General features: G+C 38.3%; 1 protein-coding gene across 3 annotated transcripts in view; it reads right to left on the bottom strand.

Moving 5' to 3' along the window:
- Nucleotides 1-781: 781 nt before the first annotated feature.
- Nucleotides 782-12,860, bottom strand: part of TNIP3 (TNFAIP3 interacting protein 3) — a 36,172-nt gene continuing 24,093 nt past the window's right edge. For 2 of the 3 annotated variants that reach the window (XM_062199103.1, XM_062199106.1), the window contains 3 exons: nt 11,903-12,001; nt 8,641-8,701; nt 782-1,465 (listed from right to left, as the gene is read on the bottom strand). In XM_062199103.1, coding sequence (XP_062055087.1) covers nt 1,434-1,465; nt 8,641-8,701; nt 11,903-12,001 — 192 coding nt within the window. In that variant the 3' untranslated portion in view covers nt 782-1,433. The remainder of the gene's footprint in view (nt 1,466-8,640; nt 8,702-11,902; nt 12,002-12,860) is intronic. The other variant, XM_062199105.1, reaches the window with a different exon arrangement.

Raw genomic sequence — 12,860 nt, 5'->3', positions numbered from 1 at the left:
AACTTTCCCAAGCTGAAGCTAGTTTCAGCAGCATGTCTGCATTGCTTTATTTGACTGCATATTCAGCGATGCTCCTGGTTTTATTTAGGTGCTTCTAGAAGCACAGGTGTTTGTGGGTCTCATGCCCCTGTTTAATATATCCTCACAGAGATCACAAGTTGATTCTAGCAGAATGCTGATTAATTGGATAACCTTGATACCTCTAAATCTGCTCAACTTTTAGACATATATCATTATAATTTAATTGCAATGATATTTTAGATATATTCAATTTCCATTTTAATTGAGAAGTCAGAATTATTTTTCTCACCAAAAAATATTCAAATCCATGGGAAAGAAAAGCACAGATTTTTATCATAAATTCATATATGCCTGGATTACTTCTGTATGTGTACATGGAACACAGTCAAATCCATCACCATCCCATTAGAATTTTATCGTTCAGATTCTAGGTCACCTAAAATTGAAGCAGGCTGGTAGTTTCTTATCATCTTAAGGAAACAATGTGTCTGCAGAGTCATTGCAAATCTACCATTTTATTTGGAGTGAAACCCTCCTTTAATTTAGGTAAGTGTATAAACCTTTTCCATACTGCTTTTAGGTTTATGGAGGCCAACAATGAAGAACATGGATCAAGTCAAATTAGCTAAAAAACCGAGCCCCTATGAAGAAAATAGAAGCAACATTAAAAAACTACAACTGCAGAGGCTTGTTGCCCCCAATGAATTCACATTTTTAAATTTTTACTTTAAAAATTATTTTCACTTTATTTGAAAGACAGAGAAATAAAGACAGGCAAAGAAGATCTTCCATTCAGTAGTACATGCCCTAAATGCCCACAACATCTGGGACTAGGCTGGGCTGAAGCCAGGAGTCCTGAACTTAGTCTAGGTTTCTTACATGGGTGGCTAGGACCCAAGTACTTGAACCCAGACCTGCTTTCTCCCAGGGTGTGCAATAGCAAGAATGAAAGTGGTGTAGCCAGGACTTGAACTATAGAATGTAGTTGTCCCCAGGCAGTGACTTAACCACTGCACCACTCACCTGACCATATATACAGACACACACACACATATATGTATTTAAGTCAGCATACAGTATCACTGCGCCAACAGTGGAGTTGTTTAAATCATAGAATCTTCTTTGTAAGTCCAACAGCAATATGCTGAAGAGTTTCAAGGAGTGGCGCATAATCCATGGGCCCAATCTCATTTCAGGGACATTCCTGGTAAAAACTGGCTCCTCAGATATGATCAGGATCTCAGCTGTCAGAAGCCTTTTCCTCTATTCACAGAACAGGAAACATGACCAGGCACAAGTCACGGAGGAGACGACGTGCAGCTGTGCAGAAACAAGCCGCAGTGAACACGAAAACAAAGCACCCTCAGTCGAGCTCCCTCTCTGCCGCTGTCGTCCTCCACGGATCTGTGCGTCTACTGATTGACTCTCTTTTCTGACGAGGAACCTATGAAAAACAGCAGCAAAATATTTCAGATTAAAAATTAAAATTTCACACCTCTTCTTCTGGTTTAGAGCTAACAAACTTCTAGACTTGCAAAAAAAAAAAAAAAAGACATTTTATTCATGAGCTCCCCACAAGTTTACACTGAGATACTGAGAGGTGGGAATTGGAGGGTTATTGTTTTAAGTATTGACATACGCTATTATTTTGTGAAATCAGTTGTGGCATAGTTCTAATCATGCCTGAAGAGGAGAGTTCTCTACTAATTCTCATTTATGCTGGTGTTTCAGTGGCTTGGGCGTTTTCTTGTGAAAGTAAGTCATAGATATTGCTCTTAGATTCAGTATATACTCCACAGAGAAAGATTAATTGCAAAATGAGCTATCTCTAAAAAACACAGTACTGGATACATGACTGTCCAAGCCAAAGAAAAGATCATAATGTATCTTAAAGAGTGGTATGAAAATGGTGGTATACTTTACTAGGATGAAAATAGGATGTCACAAATGAGCATCACTATGGAGACAATTTCAAGAGGTTTACTCTTGGTCACAGGAAAATAGTCATAAAAATGCGAAGAAAGAAGTTGTTTTCCTCATTAATGATAATTTTTTTAATGTTGAATATTTTATACTTGTGTTGTACATTTGGTATACCAAATACATGTTGAACTAGCATTTTGGTAACATAAGCAGGCAGGAAGATCATGAGTTATTTTCCTATGCATAAGAAAACACACTGCTATTATCTGGGGCTGTTGATGAAAAGGTATCTTATACGCTGAGAACAAAAGTTTGAACCCAGAAATATAATTCACTGATCTAACCAATCTGAAGTGAAGAGATTACCTGCTAATACTACCTATCCCTAAGTATCTTCTTAAAAACATTTATTCATTTATTTGAAAGTCAGTGTTACAGAGAGAGAGAGAGGGAGAACAGTGTTACAGAGACAGACAGAGAGAGATCTTCCATCCACTGGTTCACTTCCCAGATGATCACAATGGCCAAGGCTCAGCCAGGCTGAAGCCTAGAACTGGGAACTTCTTCAGGGTCTTCCTTGTCGGTGGCAGGAGCCCAAACACTTGAGCCGTATTCCTTGATTTCACAGGCCATTAGTAGGAAGTCCAATCGGAAGTGAAGCAACGGAGACCTGAATAGGTGCCTATATGGGATGCTGGTGTTGTAGGTGGAGGATTTTCCTGCTACTCCACAATACTGAGCCCCCTAGGTATCTTAAAATACGGAAAAAATGAACTTTGTGATCTGTGAAGTGCTTTATGAAATCGGTATGGCACCAAGAATCATTATTCCCAATGAGATAGGCCTGTCAGGTAATCTATGGTAGAATGGAAATCTGAACAAAACCAAAGACAGGTCTTTTGTTTCTGGAAGGGAGACAGCAGTTCCCTGCAGAGTGAAGGTAGGAAGAGACTTCTGCCCTGAGACGTGGCTCTGTAGTCATAATGGAAGGGAAGTCAGATTCCCCAAGGGAGACCCAGGTCCTTACAGTGCTGCAAAGAGGTGGTTTTGCCTCACTGACTGGTGAGGAACTCCACTCACTAACTGAGCACCTGATGACTGACTGTAATGTTACAGTCCGAGCTCTTATGCTCACAAGAGTGCAGGCTAAACACCATGATGCAGAAGTGAACTTATATACGAACCAGAGACGAGGTGGCCGGGGTCCTGTCTTGACTCCACATCGGGATTTGCTGAATTGGAAGCTCTGTGAATAGTAGGAGGGGAAAGTGCCGATGCTACAGAGCCATGAACAGGACTGAGATGACTGGTGTCCATGCACTCACTAACCGCCCGGAATGTGGACCCTTACGCATGAACAGTAAGGAAACCCAGCAAGCATCCTCACCAAGTGGGATGCGATATATCACATATGCATCACTTTCATTCCTGTGGGTTTTTATCTTCTGTTTAAAAGAATTATTATAATTTTACTTAGCTGGTGGAACTGTAACTATTGCAGACTTATATGCAGTGTTTCCAGCTAGGATCTATCTAGCTGATCTCTCTCTCTCTCTCTGTATACGTATATATTATATTGTATTATATTACATATTATATATTACATTATGTATACTAGAATATTTAGTACTTAGAAGACCATGGTTAAAAATATTTATAACTTATGGGTTAATATATATTAAAATATAGTTCTATAGCTTATCTAATATTCCCTTAGTGAAATCATTAACTTTACTGATAAAACTGACTTTTATAACATTATAATATGAGTGAGGAGGCATTTCTCCTATAATTCTATATTTAAAAATTAGAAATAGGCATAAAACTATTGTCTTTAAATTTTGAGTAATCTTCTATGTTAGCCACTGGTAAAAAAAAATGTTTTTAAAAAGTTTATTTTAATGGGGCTGGCACTGTGGCACAGCAGATTAAAGCCCTGGCCTGAAGCGCTGTCATCCCATCTGGGTGCTGGTTCTAGTCCCGGCTGCTCCTCCTGCTCTTTGCTATGGCCTAGGATAGCAGTGGAAGATGGCCCAAGTCCTTGGGCCCCTCCACACACATGGGAAACCAGGAAGATGCTCCTGGCTCCTGGCTTTGGATCGGCGCAGCTCCGGCTGTTGCAGCCATCTGGGGAGTGAACCAGTGGATGGAAGGTCTCTCTCTGTCTCTACTTAACTCTGTCTTTCAAATAAATAAAAATAAATCTTTAAAAAAAAGTTTATTTTATCAAAAATATTATTTTAAAACTTTAATTTGTTAAACAATGTTAATCTTTTACTTCACTCCTCAAAGGCTTGCAACAGCAGGAGCTGTGCCAGGCTAAAGCTAGAAGCTGGGAACTAAATCCCAGTCTCCCACATGGGTGGCAGGGACTCAACTGCTTGAGTCTTGCAGGGTATGCATTAGCAGCAAGCAGGATTTGGGAATAGAGCCAAAGCTTGGATCCAGGTACTCTGATGTAGGATGTGAGCATCTTAATTGCTAGGCCAAACATACACCCCCCAAAATATTTTTAATACTCTATCTGTATTAAAAAGTATGCTAATGCAGTCTCTCAATTTCTTTTATTTTTTACAACTATTAATCAGGTTTTACTATTTACAATGATCCCAGTATTCCTTCATACTGACAGGAATTTAAAAAATAATCCAACTAATCAGTCATTTTAATAACATGCAAATAAAATGTAACACTGAGATATAAAGGCAGTTATAAAGAGACACACACTGAAACAGAGATAATGGCTTTCAGAACAGGGCCATCACAATTTATTTGAATAAAATACATGCAGAACCAACATATTGTTATATTTTCCACACTGTATAGCATAGCATAGTCCCTATTCCTTAGTGGTTGCAATGTAGGTTCTGGAATCAGACTTGCCTGGGCTTGTCTATGTGCTGGACAGGATAAATTATCTCTCTGTAACTCAGTTTCCATATTTATAAAGCAGGGACCACAGCAGTATTCATATTTTAGGACTGCTATAAATATTAATGATATGTATATAATATATATAAAGCACCTACAATTGTTTCTGGCATGTAGTTAGTGTTATGTATTGAATTGTGCCCCCCCCCAAAGATAAGTTTAACTCCTAAACGCGAACTTATGAATATTGGCCTTTTATTGGACATACTATAGGGCCTTTTCAGAGGTAATCAAGCTATGACAAGGTCATAATTGCATTGGATGGACCCTAATCCACTATGACTGTTATGCTTATGAAAAGAGGAAAAGCTTGGCACCAACATAAACACAGAGACAAGATAACCCAGTGAAGAGAGAGGCAGAGATTGGAGCTACACTGCCATAACTTGAGGAATACCAAGAGCTACCAAAGCTGAGTGAGGCAGAGGAAGAGCCTTCCCAAGAGCTCTGGATGAAACATGACCCTACCAACACCTTGGTTTTGGACTTGCAGAATTCCAGAGCTGGGAAGAATAAGTTTCTGCTGTTTTAAGCTATCCAGTGTCATGGCAGTTCCAGAAAATTAATTCAAACAATTCTGTTAATTAATTATTATTAAACATTAGTAAAGGTCAGTTATAATAGTGAGGTTTTGATCTTTTATATTTTAGAGAACAAATGATATTTGCTCTCAACACAGTCTTACACATCAATCCAAATATGCAAAAATTGAGCTCATGCTCATTAGACAAGTTCAACTCTGCACCATATGAAACATTTGGAATGCACAGAAATGACTGGCATGCAATGTAGTCAGAAAGCCACCTTTTTTGACATTTCAGAAAGGAAGACACAAACGACATATTTGCTAACTCTATTATGCCATATTTTTTCCAGTGACATCGAGGTCATTTTGCATCCCTTTCTGATAACATATGAAAGAAGATGAAATGCGCTTTGTAAAACCCTGTCTCTAAACAGACACTGAAACTCATTAACATTGGCAGACTTCAGTGGATTCAAAACTCCATTATTTAATGTTATATGGACAGAAAGCCAAGTCACAAATTCCTTTAAAATCTTCATTTAAAATCTTTAGTTTTTGAAAAGAGAGTTGACTTTCCATGTGTCTCCAAAACCTCCTAAAGGAACCATAGGCAAAGCTGGAAATTATTTGGTATAAGATAGTGGACGTGGTACTCAGTACCTGCCACCCTTGGTCGTGGCCAGGGCCCCTTCAATGAGTCCCTATTATTTAGAGGGCTCTGCTCTGGCCCCCTTCAGCCATAGTCCTCCTCACAGTTCGAGCATCCTTTCATCCAAAATGAGCTCCTGGCACCCACATGCAGACCCTAAAGTTCCCTGTGCAAATGATTTTTTAAAAAATGATCTTTAAATGTATTTGCTTATTTGTTTTGTTTGAAAGGGAGAGACTGATCCCCTAGTTCACTTCCCAATTGCCCACAACAGCCAGTACTGGGCCAGACTGAAGCCAAGAGCCAGGAACCTAACTCCTATGTGAGTGGCAGGGACACATCTAAGCCATTACCTACTGCCTCCCAGGGTATGCATTAGCAGGAAGCTGGAATGAGAAGAGATGGGACCTGAGCCCAGGCACTGCAATATGGGAAACAGGTACCCCAAGCACTATCTTTGCTGGTAAGCCGAATGCTTGCCCTATCTTTTCTCTATTTTATTTGATTTTGATTATTTTGATTTACTTATTTGTTAGGGAAAAGAGAGCGAGCGAGCGAGAGAGACCACTCATCTGCTGCTTCACTTCTCAGATGCCTACAAGAGTTGCGATCCAGGTTTCTCATGATTCAAAGCACGTGTTTTAGAATTCTATGGGAAGATACTTCAGAAAGTGCATGAAAAATGGAATTAGAAAATAAGTTTATTTTGTTGCAAAAATTGTTGAAATCCATGCATTATTTCTTCATAATATGCATTTTCACGAAATTTGTGAAGTCTTCTCATGCATCAAAGAAGCTGATCGCAGTGCTAAATTTTACTATGCGATTAATGCATGTTACTTAAAGTCTTCAAGCCTCAGTTTCTTCATGTGTAAAATTATATATAATAAAATTTCTTCTATAGAATTGTTATGGAGACTAAAGTAAATAATATTTTTATAAAATACTGGTACACAATAGAAGTTTGTTTTCATTGCAATTTTATACCTGTTGATACTATTACACAGTATGGTTATATATTATAAAGCTCATTATATTTTTCCTAATGAGAAAAACTGAATAGGTCTCATGCACTGACTACACACTTTATTTCTGTGTATTTTATGTGGTTTCTGAAAGACATCATACTTCCTTTCTAGGAATATGTTCTATAATTTTTAATTTCTATCACGTTGGTCCAGAGAAATCCAATAGTGATGTATAAACAGCTGTATGATGTTACTGAATTTTGTACTGAGTATCTGAATTTTCTAGCAAATAAACTCAAATTCAAGGAGAAAATATCTTTAGTAGTGATTCCAGACCAATATAAAATGGAAAATTATTGTGTGGCAATTAAGCTATTACACAACAATGGATTTCTAAAACAGACATTATTCCACAATCCCTCTGGTTAATAGTATGCCTTTCTAATAAACTCTCCATTATAGCTGGAACCCAAGAACTTCATTAAAACCATTGATTATATTTAAAACAAAGAAAAAAAAAGTCCTATGATTTCTGATAAATTCGTGGACATTTTATCACAGAAATCCCACTTTTATATTTCTTCTTTATGATGCTAATCTAAGCTATGGATTTTGCTGATGTGGAAAGCTAATCAGGGTATGTACTGTACAACTCCAGGAGACTCTGTTCACCCTAGGATCCTCTCAGATCTATGAAGTCACAACCTACAAAACTACATATGATATCCCTGCATCTCTACTTGTATACCACAATAGGACCACTTGTATTAAAAACCAGAATTCTGTGTTCACAGTTCTGAACTGAATGAGATCAAGTTTCAAGCATAGCCTGAAATTTGAGCTTGTCTAGATAGATTCACATCGATATAAATTAACAAGTTAAGTTCACAGGTGTGTGTCATGTGAGACTTTAAACATGCAGCAGACAATTCTGATTTTGATTATACGTGAAGAGAACAGAAGTAGGCATTTTATATGGCCTTCTCCTAGGTGGCCTCATGAGATCATAGAAACAAGCAGTAGAAGCACAGAATATTCTGGAAAGAAGAAGAAGAAAAGAAAAAAAAAATCTAGAACAGTATCTTAACAGTGAGTGCTTTATAGCTATCTTGTTTTTCCCAGCATATTTGGAGGCGGGAGTTGTGGGCAACCCTGGCCTAAACGAGAACACTGCTTTGGAGTCTGACATTTAGTCTTAAGGGAACACAGTTTTGAGCCTTTGGTTTCCTCTGTCTGCCAGTGACATTTAAAACATCTGTCTAGCAAACTCAACCTGGAATAGTGGGTGCGCATCTGTCCTTTGTGGTAGACGCACAGTTTTGCTATTGTTATAATGCAGCTCTACTTAAAGTTTTGATTTCTAACCCCAGATGGAATTCTGACCCTCAGAGTGGAATAGGAACAGAAGCCAGAATTGAGATTCATGCATTTCTGCATCTGAACGTTTTCTTTGTCTTAAGGAGTTCAGTTTAACCCCAGGTGCATTAAATTAGAATTGTGTATGCAACACAACTTTATAAGGCCCTTCCCCAGTGTGAGTGAATATATGTTGAGTAAACATCCCCAAAAGATCCCATTAAAATGTAAACATGAAAGAATGCTCAATACGGCTGTGGTCTTACCATTTGCCTTGTGCTGTACATCTGGCGGAAGCTGCTCAAAAGCATGCCACTGATAGTCTGGCTGTGTGGAACAATAAAACATTATTACAGCAATATGGACTTCAAACAAAACATAGTGGGACATTAAAAATGTAATTATACTATGTGGCTCTTATTAAACGGGCAACACAAAAGTAATTTTCTATTCAATCCTGTTGCCAACCTCACTCATCCCACTCTCTTCCATCACTACAGCCACCATCCCTCGCTACTTGCTCCTAAAACCATTCTTGATTTGGGTTTGGTCAAAATTTTTACTACTTTACGGTTGATGGCTGTTTTCTTTCTTTCTCCTCCTCCCTCCCTCCCTCCTTCCTTCCCTCCCTTTCTTTCTTTCTTTCTTTCTTTCTTTCTTTCTTTCTTTCTTTCTTTCTTTCACAGATGTGTTTTGGGAATGTACCCAAATATAAACACTTTTGTAAAACTCACTATAGTCCATAAATAAAGCAAATCACCTATCAGTAAGTATTTTTTTTTAAGATTTTATTTATTTGAAAGGCAGGGTTATAGAGAGAGACAGAGAGAAAGCGAGAGAGAAGTTTTCCATCCACGAGTTCACTCCCTAAATGGATGCAATGGCCAGAGCTGGAACAGCCAAAGCCAGGCCCAGGAGCATCATATGGGACTCCCATGTGGGCAAAGGGGCCCAAGCGCTTGGGCCATCTTCCACTGCTATCCCAGCTGCATTATCAGGGAGCTGGATTAGAAGCAGAGCATCCAGGACTCAAACAGGTGCCCAAATAGGAAGACTGCTGCAGGTGGTGGTTTTACTGGCTATGCCACAGTGTCAGCCCTAATAAATACTCTTTTTTAAAACCATCACACTGGAGGCCTTGAGATGGCCAGGGTGGGAAATACACATTTGATGTTTTCTAGTGGTTCAAGGAAGAAATGTAAGCTCTTAAATGAGGACATGGCTGGTAGAGGGTCAGGATGGTGAAGTAGGGCAAATCTTTCCCTTTCTACTGTTCCCAAGAATAATCTATTTTCTAAGATACTCAAAGATAAAGTCTAAGTTAGAGACCAGATTTTTCTCTTTAGTTTTCTCCTAGGCTTACACCTAATTAAGAACAGCTATATATTGAATGCCAGGGAACACTCACGCAAATTGCACTGAGTTATAGGTTATAGGCCTAAATGATCAAGACCGCCACCCTTGTACTTAGCCCCTCGGAACCAAGCAGACTTAGTTTTGTCTGCCCACAGAGTAGGTCTTCCCTCTTGCTCCAAATGCTCTCCTCTGCCTCTGACTTCCCCATAAGACAGAGAGGATATGGACATTTTGTTTTATTATCTAATTATTTCCTAAAAATAACTGGAGGAAAATGTCTCTAGCAGTGAGCCAGGAGGGAGCATTCACAGGCTGGTTGACCATGAAAAGCAGTCCCCTAACTTAGATTACCTGACAAGACACTGAGAAGTGCCACATTCAGTAAGATCTGACCCCGCATCAACCCAATGAGACATCTAGGTTCTTTGCTCCTTTCGGCCCATGACAAAACTAGAGGAGGAAATGCCATCACTTCTGTTTTTCATCTTCTTGTTTATTTTTAGTTGTCTCAAATCACACATAGGATAAGTGACGTGACCCTCAGTCTTATATTCTAGGAGAGCTGCCAAAAAAATGGTAAATATACTATATTTCTACCAACACTATTGCACATGATTTAATTTAGGCTTTGAGGTAAGAAAGAAATACAGAATTTTCTCTTAAAATTAACTCTAGTAATTTTAAAAAATAAATTTTATTGTTATGCATGCTACTTGAAAATGTAGCCGATTAAATGTGGCTTGGAATTCTTTCCTTGATGATAATCCTATATTATCTGGACTGTGTTGCCTCTTCTAATTAACACAGAAAGTTTGATGAGTGATGGAAGTTCAATTGCTCTCTTCTTTTCATAATGAAGATTGATAAATGCAGCCATTTTTGCTCCCAGATCCACTTGATTGTTTTATTGGTTTTATAGTTAACCTTTCCCAAGAATATCTTTCTGAAGTAAATTTCTATATTTTGTTTCTCACAATCTTAGTTTACTTCAACATCCTTGAAAAAAAATTTCAGGGATGATCGCTTGTGTTTAACAATACCCAGAAACATTTCTGGTACAGACAGAAAAATAGCAAACAGGTAGAGAAAAAAGAAAATGGGGCATGGAGTGAGGACAGAATGAGCAACTGGCAGTTACATGGAAAAAACCAAGTGCTCAGCAGGGTACTGTGTAATATCAGGGTCAAATAAGAGGTGCTCATTAAATCCTGGCATCCTTCTGCCACCCCAAGATTCATTATCTTCTCCCTTGGGAAGAGGACTTTGAGTCACACTCAAATGAAAAAGTATGAGAGGTTTCGAGCAACCAAGGGAATTATGCTTCTGATAAGGGTTCTGCTAGGAAAATCCTGATAAAAATCTTATATATTGGCACAATTAGAAACTCTGTTAATTAAAAAAAAAAAACACTAATGGTTGGAAAGAGTGGTCTGAACAAATACAAAATGCAGAAAAATGCATATTTTTTCCCTGTATAAAATTTCTGTCTACACAGGCAAAATAGAGGAAGAAGCATCTATGGGGGAAGGGTGGGTGGAATACTGGTATGGAGAAGCAAAGGAAGGCTGCTTTGGGTCTGGCTTATTTAGGTTGACTGTCCAAATCAATTCCACTCACAAATAATTGCTCAACTGTTCATTTCATTTTGCCTGGGTAACACAGCCGTGGAGAACAACTTAAGTAGGTCACTTTTTCTTGAATTCTTTAAGAAAACCCTTTCAATTGGAAAATGTCAAAAACTATTTTGCACATATGTAGTTATGTAGTGATAGCCATACTAGTTCAGTATAATTTTACAACTAAAGAAAGCATCTCTCTCTCTCTTTCTCCTATGTCCACTTTGCTTTTCTTTGCACGTAAAAACATCCTTTGGGTAGAATCAGATACACCAGTTGTAAATGACCCACATAAAATATTATATGTTCATTCAAGGAACCATAGCTCAATTTGACAAGTTTCTGTCAATTTGTTCGTGTACCCTGTGGATTAGATGTCTGAAAAATAAGTAGAGTGTGTATAGATCATCTGAACTTTGCAAATGGGAAGCTGAGATAAAATAGAGGTTCTTTCTATAGACACTGTTATATGCTAAAATCCCAGAAATACACATAATTTCTACCAAAAAAAAAAAAAAACAAGTCTGTATTTGTTGAAACGAGAACTCTTACTTACTGGGTGCTCTTGTTGATCCTGCACAGCCCCAGGGACTGTTGGTACCCATGGATCCCGCAGGTGGAAAACCAAGCTACAGTTACAGGTAGGGAAATGCATCTGAGGAGAACAATGCCGTCAGTTCACTGAAAGTGGGTGGAGTCAGGGAGTCACACTGACACTTTATACAACACGGTTTGCTTTAAATCTTGAGGCTTAGCCTATGCTATTGTATTTCTGACTCAGAACAGTCATTGTATTGATATAAACTCATGGTTGACACAAGTGAGGCTCATGGTCCAAATCTTATAAAAGATGAACTGTAATTATTTCTCCCATTGGAAAAAATTAGAAACACTTAAAAAGTATGTATAAATGGCTTTCTGCTTCTGAGTTATCTTCATATAGGATCCACATGGGAAGAAAATCATAGAAAAAAATGCTGATAAATTGCAGCCAGAGACATAACCAAAGTCCAGGGAGGAAATTAGCAATGAAGGGAAATAATAACTATTCTTTAAGATCACTAGGGAACCAATGGGATGGAATCCTTCAGTGCCCAAGAAAATTTTCTGTTTTTTAGAAAAAAAGAAAAATGTCTTTGGTTTCATTTTCCACTGTGAATTGGGTGAAAAACTGCAAGAACTACCAAGGAAATGCATTTTCCCAGGTATCTGTTGTCTATGGAAAAAAGTCTCCTTTGGGTGAATTCACACTAAGGCTTGAGCTGTTGGTAACATGCTCTGTGAAGCATGTGTTTTTCATGAGTGTGGGGGTTGAAAGGCTGTAGTGGTTCCTAAGAACTATCTATCTATTGATGTTTTAGTCAATAATGAGAAGCATGAGTTGCTTTAGGCCATCCATAGCAGAGTTTGAATACGCCTTTAATTCAGACCATGAGAAATGCTCTTTGTGGAAATAATGTGTGGGTGAAACTTAAAATTGCCATTTGAGCCATGACAAGAGGGCTGAGGTAAGG

The sequence above is a fragment of the Lepus europaeus genome, chromosome 8, assembly GCF_033115175.1.
Source record: "Lepus europaeus isolate LE1 chromosome 8, mLepTim1.pri, whole genome shotgun sequence".
Classification (NCBI taxonomy): domain Eukaryota; kingdom Metazoa; phylum Chordata; class Mammalia; order Lagomorpha; family Leporidae; genus Lepus; species Lepus europaeus.
Note: the sequence above shows the minus strand (reverse complement) of the source record. Positions and strands in the feature narration are given on the sequence as shown.